General features: G+C 46.6%; 1 protein-coding gene across 3 annotated transcripts; it reads left to right on the forward strand.

Moving 5' to 3' along the window:
• The first annotated feature begins 2,392 nt into the window (after positions 1-2,392).
• Positions 2,393-4,592, forward strand: LOC120659832 (F-box/LRR-repeat protein At3g26922-like). 3 transcript variants are annotated; one of them, XM_039938078.1, is made up of 4 exons: positions 2,393-2,715; positions 2,803-3,835; positions 3,925-4,059; positions 4,180-4,592. In XM_039938078.1, the coding sequence occupies exons 2-4, from the start codon at positions 2,843-2,845 to the stop codon at positions 4,534-4,536; spliced, it is 1,485 nt and encodes a 494-aa protein (XP_039794012.1). In that variant the 5' UTR covers positions 2,393-2,715; positions 2,803-2,842; the 3' UTR covers positions 4,537-4,592. The 3 variants fall into 3 exon arrangements, with proteins under 3 accessions (XP_039794012.1, XP_039794011.1, XP_039794013.1); XM_039938077.1 differs by having other exon boundaries at positions 2,394-2,715; positions 2,793-3,835; XM_039938079.1 differs by lacking the exon at positions 2,393-2,715 and having other exon boundaries at positions 2,734-3,835.
• The last annotated feature ends 10,502 nt before the right edge of the window (positions 4,593-15,094 follow it).

Genomic DNA, 15,094 nt, shown 5'->3' on the forward strand with positions numbered 1-15,094 from the left:
CCGATCTCTTTCTTCCTATTGGTTCAGGTAGTACACAGATGCATGACAACGAGCACAATGTCCTATCAAATAATGCTTCTGACCAGCTGCCCAGATTGCAGGTTGAAACAGGAGAAAATGCAGAAGAAACTCACGATGATTTTGTGCAGACTCAAGCTAGCACGGAACAAGAGGAGGATCTCCCCAGCACAGCAGTACAAGGCTTGGGTGCATCCGCTGCCTCAGATCATGGGATGGCAGGTTCACCGGACTCCGCACAGATGTCGCCGACCTCTCCCTCCGCGCCACGACAGTCCCGGACTCCTGCGTCGCTGGCACCCGTGTCCCCGGCGCCGGCGACCGTTGTGCCGCAGAACAATTCGCCCGAGCCACACGAAGGATCAACTGATACTGACGAGGAAATCGGCACGACTGGTGAGTCCGGAGTTCTCCCCGTGGATACTGCAGTAGCTCCGGCCACAAGCCATGCACCAGCTCCGGCCACAAGTCGTCCAAGCACGAGGTCTCAAAGTGGCATTCGCAAACCAAAGACCTACACCGACGGCACAGTCAGGTATGGCATGCTCTCTGTCACTGGTGAACCAAATGATTTAGCAGAAGCGTTACATGATAACAATTGGAAAAGTGCCATGGATGCCGAGTTTCTTGCTCTGCAAAGAAATCAAACGTGGCATCTTGTACCACCAAAAGAAGGGATGAACATTATAGATTGCAAGTGGGTGTATAAAATCAAGAAGAAACCTGATGGCAGCATTGATCGGTACAAAGCTAGGCTAGTTGCAAAGGGTTTCAAGCAAAGGTATGGGATTGATTACGAGGACACGTTTAGTCCCGTGGTCAAGGCAGCAACAATTAGATTGGTACTCTCCATTGCAGTGTCAAAAGGATGGAGCCTTCGCCAACTGGATGTTCAGAACGCGTTTCTTCATGGTGTTCTAGAGGAAGAAGTTTATATGAAGCAACCACCTGGGTACCATGATAAACAGTTTCCAAATTATATATGCAAACTTGACAAGGCACTTTATGGTCTTAAACAGGCACCTCGGGCCTGGTATCATCGGTTAAGCGAGAAGTTACAAGATTTCGGTTTCAAACCCTCCAAGGCAGATACCTCTCTCTTTTATTTCAACAAAGGCGATCTAACAATGTTCATGTTGATTTACGTTGATGACATTATAGTTGCTAGTTCGTCACAAGAAGGTACAGATCGGCTTCTTCAAGCTCTTAAGTCAGATTTTGCTCTGAAAGATCTAGGAAAACTCAGTTATTTCTTAGGTATTGAAGTGTCTTGTGTGAGCAACGGGATCATTCTGTCTCAAGCCAAATATGCTGATGATATTCTAAGGAGAACAGGAATGATGAACTGCAAGCCGGCCAATACACCCATGTGCGTGACAGAAAAATTATCAGCGTTTGAAGGACCAACGCTTGGAGTAGAAGATGCAACTCGGTATAGGAGTATTGTTGGGGCACTTCAGTACATAACTCTCACAAGACCGGATATCTCTTTTGCAGTTAATAAAATCTGTCAGTTTCTGCATGCTCCAACTACAACACACTGGACAGCAGCCAAGCGGATACTAAGGTACATCAAGCATACTGTGAAACTAGGGCTGAGAATAGAGAAATCCTCGTCAACTCTTGTGAGTGGTTTCTCAGATGCTGATTGGGCAGGATGCGTCGATGACAGACGCTCAACAGGAGGGTTTGCTGTTTTCTTTGGGACTAATCTCGTTTCATGGAGCGCTCGTAAACAAGCTACTGTGTCTCGGTCAAGCACAGAAGCAGAATACAAGGCCATGGCAAATGCAACGGCCGAAATCGTTTGGGTACAATCGCTTCTTCAGGAACTTGGGATAAAATCTCCTCCTGCAGCTATGTTGTGGTGTGATAACATTGGTGCGACCTATCTATCAGCGAATCCAGTGTTTCATGCTCGTACAAAACACATAGAAATTGACTATCACTTCGTCCGGGAAAGAGTTGCACAGAAGCTTCTGAATGTTCGGCTTATTGGAACAGGTGATCAAGTGGCAGATGGTTTTACCAAGCCGCTGACAGCTAGCAAGTTGGAAGAATTCAAGAGCAATCTTAACCTAGGATCACCAGGCTAAGATTGAGGGAGGATGTTAACATGTACGATGTCTTATTTGTAACAACCAACATCAAATCTGTTATGGTTGAGATATAGGTTCTAGAAGAGGTAGTTTGTTGTACGAGCTGTTGTAATCCGGTCAAGTAGTTGTAGTCTATCTCAACCTTTAACAGATTTGGATGTGTATCTTGTAAGCCACGCAAGGGGCGTTTTCTTGCCTATTTAACAAAGGTGCGGCCTCCTACGGGAGGTTCAACGCTTCCCAAAACTTTCACAACCCCCACCCCGCCTCCTTCAAGATCTCACTGATGCCTTCTTCCTCAAATTCGGCCTGAGCTCTCCTGCCTCCCACTTGGACCTAATGCCGCATCACCGCCCTCAACCACCGCAACACTAACCACATCAAATCCTTTGCACCGCCACCAACCCCACCCACCGGTTGTCCTCCACCGCTTGACTAGTGACGTTATCACCACCTGGCTATCACCATCCTTAGCCCACTACCACCCTACATTCATCCCCCTAAGTGGGGTACCGCCGAACCCTAACCCAGATCTATCGCAGGAGAGCTCACCAGAGGACTTGGTGGCTGTTGAAGAAGTTCGAGGGAGCAGAATCTGGTTTTGCCTTGTTCCTTCATTCTCTTTTTCCTTTTTTCCTCCTTTGCAAAATTTTAGAAATTGATTTGGCTGAGCAGTACGGTGCAGAAATCCCCACAAGTCACCGGGCGCCGCGCCGAGCGCGGAGATGGAGCCATCAGATCCCAGTGCTAAGAGGAGGCCAAAGAAGCTCATGGTAACCCACGCAGGATCTATAACTCATAGGCAAGATGCGCCACCACCTGATGCTAGGGGTGAAGAAGAAGGTATTGATCACATCAGTAGCCTCCCGGATGCAATCCTTGGCGACATAGTTTCCCTCCTATCCATGAAGGAAGGTGCGCGCACCCAAATCCTATCCTCCCGGTGGCGCCACACTTGGCGTGCTGCCCCTCTTGTCCTTGACGGCACTGAACTCACTCCCAAGGGCCTTCTTAGAACCGATGAGATGGACCTCGCTGCTGATGACAAGGCCCTTGCTAGCACGGTCTCTCGCATCCTCTCTACCCACCCAGGCCCTGGGCGCCGCTTCTGCATCCCAGCGCACCACCTCTTCGAACGACCCACCACTGTTGACACCTGGCTTCGCTCTCCGGCACTCGACAATCTCCAGGAACTTGATTTCTGGGATGATGGGATATATGGGTTTCTTCGACAGTTTGCACCGGCATCCCCACCGGCATCTGCTTTCCGGTTCTCTGGCACCCTCTGCGTTGCTACCTTCGGCAAATGCCAGCTCCCAGATTGCTTGGTGGAAGGGATTCACTTTCCCAACCTCAAGCAGCTCGCCCTTGAATATGTCAGTATCTCGGAGCACTCACTGCACGCCATGATTTCCAGCTGCCCTGTGCTGGAATGTCTACTTCTTCGCCTCAGCTTTGGGTTTGGCTGCCTCCGGATAAGCTCCAGCAGCCTTAAGAGCATTGGTGTGGGTACTAATCGGTATCGTAACCAACCCCAGTTACGGGAAATCATCATTGTCGATGCCCCATCTCTTGAAAGGTTGCTTTTTCTTGAATCATACATGTCCATCTATGTATTTGTGATCGCAGCACCTAAACTTGAGACCTTAGGTTCTCCCACTGATGGGATTGATGGGTTAGATCCTTGCAGGATCGCGTTTGGAACGACCACTATTCAGGTAGCTGCAGAATTCTTGCTTCTTTGTCACCAAAAGTCTGCTGTCTGCATTTGCTGGTGGCTTTATGTTTTGTTTCTTGCTTGGTTTAGGATTCGCAAGTCATTAACATGACGACGGTGGTGCGCAATGTCAAGATTCTAGCTGTGAAATCAAGGCATATAAATCTTGATATGGTGCTTGACTTGATGAAATTCTTTCCATGTCTGGAGAAGTTGTACATAAAGGTGACAGTTCTGCACTACAACCTGTAATGTTCAGCTTTTCTTCTAATTGACATGCATGCCGTTGTTCCAATCCTTGTTCCAGAATGGTTGATGGTTTTTCTCTCCTATTTTGTTCTGCAGTGTTGTATTTCAGGGGATATGAATCGGTGGCGTCGCAAGCAGAGGCAATTCATTAACTGCTTTGACATCCACCTAAAGACAATAGTGCTGCAGGAGTATCGAGGCACCAGATCACAAGTCAACTTCGCCTCGTTCTTTCTACTGAATGCAAAGAAGTTAGAGTCGAGGACGCTTGAGGTTGACAACAGACTTGCCAATGACACGTTTTTCATAGAACAGTATACGATGCTTCATATGGAGAAAAGGGCTTCAAGGACTGCTAGGTTACAATTTACAACAAAAAGATGTCGCCGCAATGCACATGTCAACCATGTTCGCGATTTAGCTATAACCGATCCCTTCGAGTGTAGATGCTGATCGACTTTGGCATTGGCTTTTGCCCATTCCAATATCATGTGGTGTTTTATGGACTACTAGAACCAAGGTAGTACTTTTTTTAATTCAGATGTCTTAATAGCAACAACAATGCTAGGTATTTTCTGTTGTAATGAATCGTCCAATATGCCTTCACTACTACAGTAAAGGATCTTTGACCGGGTTTCTAACTCCATGTAGTCCCGGATGTGGAACCATGACTACGGCTCCTAAGGGTCCGTGACGCTAAAAGAACTTCGTACCCTATAGGATTTGAAGCCAAGATCTCTTGCCTCGCGTATAGCTTTCTTGTCACCCCACCTACGCAACACATGCGGCTTTAGTTGGGATGCTATCATTTTGAGCTAATCTGTGAAGAACTCTTTAGTCCGGGTAGGTGTTACCGACCAGGACTAAATGTCCCTGCCACCTCCAACCCTTCCCCTGGCCACCCACCCAACTAAAGTCTTCGTTAGTCATGGACCCAACAGCAGTCGAGACTAATAATGCTAAATGTTAAAGATCAAAGACTATTTTTGTACTGGTGATTCATAAGTTATCCTAATATAAGTCTTGATATTCACAAATCATAATTAGTTATTATTGTACTACATAATTATATATGTGAATTGAGTTCTTCTAATTACAGGTCCACTCTACAGGTTATCCTAGTGTTGTCTGCTATGGTGTTGCTCACTACTAGAATCTAGGACGTTCCCTGGTGCCAAGAACATACGGGAAAGAGCTGGAAACGCGTGGAAAATCCTTTCCTTAGTGCTAACAATGGGAATTATTAGCCACTCGAGAGAGAAAAGTCAGGAGTGTTTGTATCTCAGTTTCCCAGATAACATATCCCTCAGTTAGGAATATGATTACCTACTCTTAGCTGCATGCTTAGCAGCTGATACCACCATGTTTTTTTAGTTGAGACTCTAACGGAAGCTAAGGGTCTGCTATCTTCTCTATTTACTCACAACTAGTATAATGCCAGTCCTAACGCTACAACAATATTTGATAATATAAACAAAAGAACCAGAAAGGAAAATTGGTTCCATAGCATTGAAAAATCATCGTTTCTGGAAAGGCAAAAATTGCCCTGGAACACTGTTAAAAGGTGGACTTTGCTGAAAGCCACTAAAAAAGTTTATCTTTGGTAAAAGCCATTATAAATACATACTCATTTGCTGAAAGACAGCATAGCTCATATAAGTCACAGGACATGTAAATCTGGACACGAATACCCGATCTTCAAATAGATCAACTAACAGCAATGGGGGCATATCCAACTATAGAAAAATACATGGTTGATCCATATTTCAGATTCAGCAATACCAACGGTGGGGATGCGCACTGGGAAGGCGGCTCTCCTGGCCACGGCGCCAACGGTCGGGTCATCGGTGATGGCCTGGAGGAGGACAAGGAACTAAGCCTTGAGGCGCAGCCCCTCGGGGTTCAGGGTGCAGGGGAGGGCGGTGAGCTCAAGCGTGGCAGGCCTCACGCGGCGAGCCCCGGGACGCTGTTCGAGCACGTCTGGGACGCGGTCCCATGCGGCAAGCCCTGAGTCGGCACGGCGCTGCAGGTTGAGGAGCGCCGCGCGCAGGGCCTCAAACAGTGCGGCGGCGGTGGCTGAGAGTAGCAATGCTGAATAACAAATGACTCGTGGGAAGATAAGGCCCCAAGGGGCGAAACTGCCATTTCCTGTGGCTGTCCAATTGAATATATGAAAATAGTGCTAAGGGTGTATTGAGCAAATGCATCTAGTTTAATCGTGTCCTTCAGCATAGATGTAAAATTTTAGTGGCTTTCAGCAAAGTCCACCTTTTAACAATGTCCAAGGGCAAATTTTGCATTCCCGAAAATACCACCAATAGATCGCAGTTAAGTAAAATACCACTCAAAGATTTCTGTTCCAAAAAACACCATTCCGTTAACTTTTGCAATGAACCGGTCATTTTTTTTCTTATAGTCATGTGGTCCCGCATGTCAACCTCTCATCTAGTCATGCTCATTTTTTCCTCATGTTCTTCCTTCTTCCGCCCCACGTATCCATTCGTTCCCTGCATACCTGCCCCGCTCCGCCCGTCCCTTGCCACTTGCCCACTCCGCCCACCCATGCCTGCCACGCGCCGCCGACTTTCGCAAAAACGCTCGCCACAACGCCAACCTCCGCAGTCTGCACCGGCGCTCGGCTCCATCCACCCCTGCATGTCCTGTTCCCTTGGCCTCCGCGCCCTGTTGGAATTTGTGCTTGGCCCAATGAACATTTATAATTCCAAATAAATCTCAAAGGCCCAAATGTGTGCACGAGGAAGTAAGTTAGTGGTGTAATTTTTTACTCCCACCTAGCTAGTTGAAGTGGAGGATTACCAACATAAATATGGAAGTTGTCTTCACCTCTCCAAGCTATGTGTGTGGGGAGAGAAGGGAAGCTCCACAAGCGTGCGCTTGCTCGTCTCGCCTCGCCGGGAGAGGTGGGGCAGGGCGGAGCGAAAGGCGTGGGCTCACAACATCCACATGAATGGTCTGATGGCGTGGGCTCACAATGTCCACGTGAATGGTCCAATGTCCATGTGAATGGTCCACTGAAATCCGGCTCCTCGCCTTGTGGAGGTGTGATTTGCTTTTGCTATTTCATTTTTTGGTTACTTGGCCATTAAGTTTACTAGATATGGATGGTCTAATCAGTTGCCTAATCAGATTATGGTCCGATCACGTTGCGAGGTTGTGGGATCTCCTATATACGACCTATCGGCCTTCACCAAAAATGAATCTAATTTGAGTTAGGGTTTTGCCTCTTATCACTGTTGCACCACCTTCGTAGTCTGCCCCATCTCGAGTGCCAGTGTGCACCGGCGAACGGGATAGCAGGTCTCTGGAACCTTTCGCTCTTGTGATCCTGCACTGAGAGAGAGAGAGAGAGAGAGCGAAAAAGGTTTTTTGGGAAGAGCCGAGCATGACTGCTCAAAGATCTTCATCATGGCTCGTCCTCCGTCCATGTCAGGCGCTACGGCGAATCGCCATCTGCTGTGCTCCATCTTTAAGAATGTCTTCGTTCGGTCAGCGTCGTTCGTCTTCCTGAAGGTAAAGACTCAGTATATACACTGTTGTTTAATCCAGCTCTTAAACATGTTTTTTGAGATGATGATCATGCTATGTCTTATTGCTAGTATGATAGAGTGGTTCATGCTAGATCTAGTCACGTTTATGGTTTATTTATTTTGGAATTTAATCATACTATTGCCTAATACTTCAACAATCCAAAAACCTTATACTTGGCAATCTGTTGAATTTACAATGGTGGGATTTGCAGATGCACTGAGGCCAGAAATTTTTTCTGGTGTGCACTTTAAGAGATGGCAAGTCAAGGTCTGTCTCTGGTTTACTGTGATGCAAGCATGGTAAGCAAGTCTTTGTATTCCATCAGGTGAACATTCTCCTAAGGAGAGGAAGAAGTTCATGGATGCCAACAATCTCTACATGGGCTACATCATAAGTATTCTTGTTGATCGTCTGGTTGATGTGTACATGCTGTTGTCGGTCAAAATCCACCGGCGAGTAGCGACAGGCAACACGAAGAGCCGGGAGGCTGCCGGGGCGCTGGCTGGCCCTGGTCCCTCGGTCAACGGCCCAGATCCTGGCACACGCCGATGCTTCCGGAGATGCAGGGCGTGCCACCTGACCTATACCCGATCAGGAAGGTGCAAACGTGCTTTCGACGATTTGCCTATATGCACAAACACGTGTAAACATTAGTCTGAGCCGTGGTCAGCTTCCCGGGACGACTCTTACATCGGCTTTAAAGAGCCGATCGAGTCCCGGTGTCAGATCAGATCTGCATATCTGGATATTAATAGATAAAGCAAATAACTGCAAAAACTACTTCAATTAGATCTAGTTAATCTAATCCACGATGATAAAAGCTTCACTGCTAGATCGGAACATCCTACACATAGTTAGGCCTAACGAGCGTAATAGATAACCAAACATTATCCAGAATAGAGGCCTAAGAATAAGCAAAAGCCGATTCCCGGATCAATCCCTATTAAGATCAAGTCAAATCATCTAATACGTTGCCGGATCGTCCAACCCGTTTGCAAGGCCTAGACTAGCATATATTAAGCCGATTCTTACGTATAAGAACAAACCATAAAAGATTAGATCTACTAGATAGAAAAGAAGCAGGGTGTTATATCTACATGACTAACTCTATGCAACGAGAATTAGTATAAGATTAATACTTGATCACACAGAGATAACATGATATTCGTAGATGATAAACAACAAGAGCATGATAGATCTACTAAAGGTCATGCTACGAATACCAGGATAACTAGCACTACTCGCCATAAAAAACGCTTCAGTACGAGTAATACCAATGTAAAAGTAAGAACAATGCTGCCCTGATCACAAGAAGTGATCAGGGTAGCATGGCGCTTACTTGGATGAAATCCTAAGATTAGGGGTGGCGGTGTGCCGAGAATTGTTGTTGCGAGACGTGATGACATTCTTCCTTTACGAATGTCATAGGATACATATTTATAGTCCGGAGACTTGGAAAACAATCTAAACTAATGTGTCCATATTGGACTCTATCTCTAACTCAAACTGAACTTAAACCTAAAGGTACATGGCCCAGATGGCCCGAACGCCCACGCAGGAGCCGATTCGTAAGCCTCCATTAATTTCTACATTAAGCCCAACTCACTTGCGGCCCATTAATTAACCCTGTTAATTTATGGCGATAACACATGCCCCCCTGGTTTTGGCAATGATAATTCCAAAACCATCTCATTGCTTCATCTTCCTATTGATGCTCATTAAAACGCACTACAACCACCACAGAAGACGCAACGTCTCTGCAGCTGGCTCCTCACAGAATGTGAAAGTGCCGATTCATCTTCCATTTTTTTTCTATTTAATCTCACCCTGAATCGACTCCTTTCACCACAAACTCGTCTTCCTCTCTCAGCCAAACAGCGCAGAGCACCCAAACCTCCTGTAGCCATGGCAATCTCCTCCTCTGGCTCCAATTCCATCGGCTCCCCTCTTTCCCCCTCTTCCTCGAGTTCCTCCATCTGCTCCCTCGACCCCATCTCCGAGAGCCGACGCCGGAATACAACCCGACGGCAGCGCACGAGGCGCTCGCTCCTCTACATTGGGATGCAGAGGAGTTCGACTTTGGGGTCGTCTCTGAAGACGACGAACCCAAGACCAACGGCGAGGACCTCCGGCTCCTGTTCTAGGAAGAGCTGGAGGAGAGTAACGACGACCACTTCTCCTGGGACAGAGTCGATTCCTCCTCGGAAGAGGAAATCGACTCCTCCTCTGACGAAGATGTCCCGATGGCCGGAAGTGCCTTCCGATTCCTCGGCTCCTCCGAGGAGGACATCAAGGAGGAAAGCAACGGCGGCGGCGGCTAGAGCAGCGACGACGAGGCCAGCGATGGCAGCAGCGCCGACAAGAGTGGCGGCAGCAACGACGACGGTGACGACAGCGACGGTGGAAACGTGTCGGCGCGAAGCCCCAAGCGCCATAGGCACCTAGGTACCTACAGGTGGTAGATGTAGGTAGTACTTTAGGAATAGTACTGTAGCGTAGATTGAGCCGAAGGATCCGCCCCTTTGTCAAATCGGCTCTTCCTCTTGTAAAAACTTTATCTTTAATGAATAAAGTTCCTTATCACTTAATTGCTTGCTCGGACAACCCTCCAAAAGCCGATGGCACTGCATCGGGCTTTACCAATATCCAAGAGCCAACGAAATTCAAAACTGGAAGTAACCCGCATAAGAACAAAACATCACCCCACTCTGAATTCGACTCGAAATAGATATTCCAAATTCGAGCGCAATTCGAGAATCCCTCTCCATAAGTTCGAGCAAAAACTCACAGTATTCAAAACTTGAACCAGAGCCCGCAAAACAACCAAACCCTAAGTTAGCAGATCTGAACCATGGCGGACTTTGAAGCTCAAACAGCGAGATCTCCAATCGTAGATACGGCAATCCTCGGCCTGAAGGTAATATTCAGCATGTCCTTTCAACTTTCCTCAGCTCCGAATGAATTAAACTCTGAAATATGACACCATATATAAATTTCTAAATTTCTGAACACCAGGTGTCAGACATCCTTTTGCCGCATCCTTCCAATCCCAAATCCTTTTGTATTGGCCCACGAGTTTATGAAAATCCCACAGATTTAATCTCCTGTGAAGCAAATAGAATCCCCTTCGTAAGTCAAGACATTAATTTAAATTCCTGGGCCGACTGCTTAAGAGCCTGGCCTAATCCACCCGAGAGCTGGATTGCATGGTATAGCAGAGTAGCAAAAACCTATATGCCCTTGTGGCAAGAATTGAACATAGCTGACGCACTCAGTTTATCATTATCCCCCCTTGATAAAGATGAAAACCTTCTTAAAACCATCGGCTATTTCTAGTCTGACACTCTGAACTGCTTTCTCTTTGGTCATGGACCCATGACCCCTACTCTGCTAGATGTTACCATGATTACTGGCCTAAACATTAGATCCCCTAATCCTGCAGCCCACAGAATGGTAGAAGTCCCCTTCAAACTTTCATCCAAGGCAGACTGCACAAACTGGAGTACTTACATGAACCAGCACATGAAGACAAAAGGTCCAGTAACTAAAAAGGAACACACAGCCTTTTTAAATCTTTGGTTAGAACATTTTATTTTCTGTGGTCCTTCCTTAGCTCCAACTAAGAATTACCTTCCTTTGGCTTACCATCTGGCTCATGGCAACCGCACCAGCCTAGGCAAACTTTTTCTCGGAGAAACATATAGATGTCTCTATTTGATGACAACTAGTTTGCTCAGCCAAAGGAAACTCAGAACTGGAGGCCCTTGGTGGTTCATTCAGTTATGGGCACAACTCTACTTCCAGCATCAGATTCCAAACTTTTAAAGCCTAGCCAAGAATTCCTTCCCCGACGAGAATGTGAAGCAAATTAGATGCACCAGCTATGGCCAAGCTCTATTCAGCCTCCCTGGCAGTAAACTGAACTCGACAGATTCAGCAAACTGGTTTAGAGTTTTCTACAAAGGTCTAGAAAATCCCCTCTACTTTCCATTCACTGAATTTGAAGCCTTTGAGAACCCAACTATCTTCTGGCTGGATAGCTTTGCCGATGACGACGGCACTCGGCATCTGTATTCCCTAATGATCCGACCTGGCTTCATCCCTGTTGGCATAAGTAATTCCAATAGAATCATCAAACCAGGTTATGAAACCTATCAACCAGTCGTAGCAGCTCGGCAATTTGGCTTAGGACAAGTCCCTCCCCACTTCCATATTCACCACTTGGTGGAGAGTAGAGCCGATTTACCCGATGGTCTTACCAGTTCAAGATGCTACAACATGTTTGACAACCTCCACATTTCAGTACCAGCCGATTTGTCCTTTACTCCCTCGTCAATCGGTTTTAACACATGGTGGGGAATGTGGAAAACTCATGTATTCAGAAGAGCTTTAGGCCCTCTACAGCAGCAAATTGATCCTGAATACGCAATCCCCGAGGAAGAGGTACTGAATCCGTGCACCTATTTTTCTAAGTCCTCTACCACATTACTTGGCTAACCCTGCTCACCTTGCTTACAGCAACAAGATGATCCAGAACCCATGACCAGTGACGGGGAGCCATTCTACTTCCTTCCAACCGCCCCTGATGTTCTTTTTTGCAAGGAGTCACCGCCAATGAAGAAAGTAATAATGACTGCTCAGCTAGACTCACCCCAGTCGGCTTCTAAGCGGAGACAAACCTCTGGAAGTGCTGCCCCCGAGTCCCGACTAAGAAAAGGAAGATCATCACAAGACGAGTCATCAAGAAAACAGTACAACCTTCCCCGAATCTATCAGAATCCAACACCAACCAGGTAATTCATCTCTCCGAAACTTCTTCCTTACGCATATATATTCTGGATGATTGTAATCCTATTTTCAGGATGCGGCTGGAGACACCCTCAGTACTGGAAGCCCAGCACAACAGGGAACCACCGTTCATGAAGTCGACACTGGAATAGCCGAAGTCCAAGAACAGCAAGAATCAACCATCGAACCAGCAGAAATTCGCAGCGAAAGAACTGCAACAGCTGATGTGCTGATGGAAGCTCAACTCGGAACTCCCGATGCTCCGATGGAGGTGCATGACGAACAGGCTGACATAGCCGATGCCCCTATTGTCGCCTCAAACCCAACTGAGCCGATCACACCTGGACCGACCATTGCTTCTTCCTCAGAACAGGTAACACTACACGAGCCGATTTTAAATCAGCCGATAACTCCATTGATGCACCTTGTTCCAAAACTAACTCTAATATCTCCACAGGCTTCAATATTTCAGATTTGCTCTCCTTTGACCCAGCATCAATGGGTCTGATCGCCCCTGGAGCGAAAGTACCATCATCACAGTAGCCAATTAGTACCCTGGTTGACTATTCCAGTGAAATAAAGAAAATCCTCGAGCAGATAGAATCCCAACTCCCAGAGTCACTTCAGGTCAAGCTCTGGCCAGCCGGCCATCTTCCCTTATTTCGGGCAGAGGTGAAAGCAACACAACAGAGAATAGAACTACGTCATTCTCAAATTCCTCTGAAAGCCGACATCACTCAAAAGTGCAAGATGCTCAATCAGAAGAAAGCAACTCTAGACGCCAAAGCCGATATCTCTGCGAGTACAAGGCGACTCAATCTCCTAGAGAAAGAACTGGTGGAACTCGAAGAAAAGGTCCGCACCACCCAGAGACTAATCCACGAGGAGAAAGCCTCGATTGCAAACTCCAAGCAAGAAGCCCAAGAAATAACTGAGCAAATACGGGCTGAGTTCGCAGAGATAAGCACCTTGAGTCAACAGATAGTAACAGGCGATGACAAGGACGACGAAGCGATCATAGCAAGAGCCGACGCCATACGCGCAGAAGCCATCCGTGCCATAGAAGGGTTCCTGAACTAGTAGAACAATTCAGAGAACATTTAATGTTGCCTATTAAATCTGAAACTCGTACCTATTAAAAACATCTTAAGTGGATGGTTACACATCGGCTGCCTTGCTTCTCATATATATATATATATATATATATATATATATATATATATATATATATATATATATATATATATATATATATATATATATATATATATATATATATATATATATATATTACTGGCCAACTCAACGTGTTGGCCTCTCTCACTTTTATTATTATTTTTTTACTGGCCAACTCAACGTGTTGGCCTTTTATAATATAGCCAGATGGATTTCATCGGCTCTTGTTATTCGCCTTCCCAAATGCTCGGGAAATATTTCTTGAGGTGTTGCCCATTGACGGCTACAGGAAACTTGACACCGTCCAATTCTTCAAGCATGTACGCATTTCCAGGCAAGACTTGATCAACCTTGTATGACCCATGCCAAGTTGGAGACCACTTACCATACATCCTATCTTTAGTTCCCAATGGTAGCATTGCCTCCCAAACCAGGCCTCCGACCTGGAAATCTTTTGGCTTGACCTTTTTGTTGTATGCACGAGCGACTTTAGCCTTGTTTTCCTTGATCTTCTCAAGTGACCAAAGTCTTAGCTCCGTGAGATCCTCCACATTGTCTCTCATCAAGGCTGTATACTCCTCAGCAGACAGATCATTCTGGAACTCAACACGCCTCGATCCGGCCGTGATCTCCCATGGCAACACAGCGTCTTGTCCGTAGACCAGATGGTATGGTGACGTCTTGATGGATCCGTGACACGAAATACGATATGCCCACAAAGCCTCTGACAACACCTCGTGCCAGCGCCTAGGATATTCATCGATCTTCCTTTTGATCAGCTTGATAAGGCTCTGGTTGGATGCTTCAGCCTATCCATTAGTCTGGGCATAATATGGGGATGATCTGATCAGCTTGAACCCCGTGTCATCGGCGAACTTCCCAAACTCCTTTGATATAAAGACCGATCCTCCATCGGTCGTAATGGTCTGGGGAATCCCGAACCTATGAATGATGTGCTCTAAAACGAAACTGATCACATCTTTCGATGCCACCGACCTTATGGGTACCGCCTCCACCCATTTCGTGAAATAATCCATGACAGCCAACACTCATTGGTGACCTTTGCTGGATGGCGGGTTGATCTGACCAATCATATCCATGGCCCAACCCTTGAACGGCCATGGCTTATTGATAGGATTCATTACTGATGCCGGTACCATCTGAATCTTGCCGAATCTCTGACATGCCTGACATCCCTTGTAATATTTAAAGCAGTCCTCAAGCATGGTAGGCCAGTAATATCCCGATCGCCTAATCAGCCACTTCATCTTATGAGCCGATTGATGAGTACCGCAGGCTCCCTCATGAACCTCATGCAAGAGCCGATTCAACTCCGAAGGCCCCAGACATTTAAGCAGCAGTCCTTCCAAAGTCCTGTAGAACATATCGTCCTCTATCAGAACATACTTCATAGCTTTGAGTCTTATCCTTCTGGGTGCCCCCCGAGCCGAATCCTTCAAATAATTGAAGATATCGGCTCTCCAATCTCTAGGTTCTA

The sequence above is a fragment of the Panicum virgatum genome, chromosome 2N (assembly GCF_016808335.1).
Source record: "Panicum virgatum strain AP13 chromosome 2N, P.virgatum_v5, whole genome shotgun sequence".
Classification (NCBI taxonomy): domain Eukaryota; kingdom Viridiplantae; phylum Streptophyta; class Magnoliopsida; order Poales; family Poaceae; genus Panicum; species Panicum virgatum.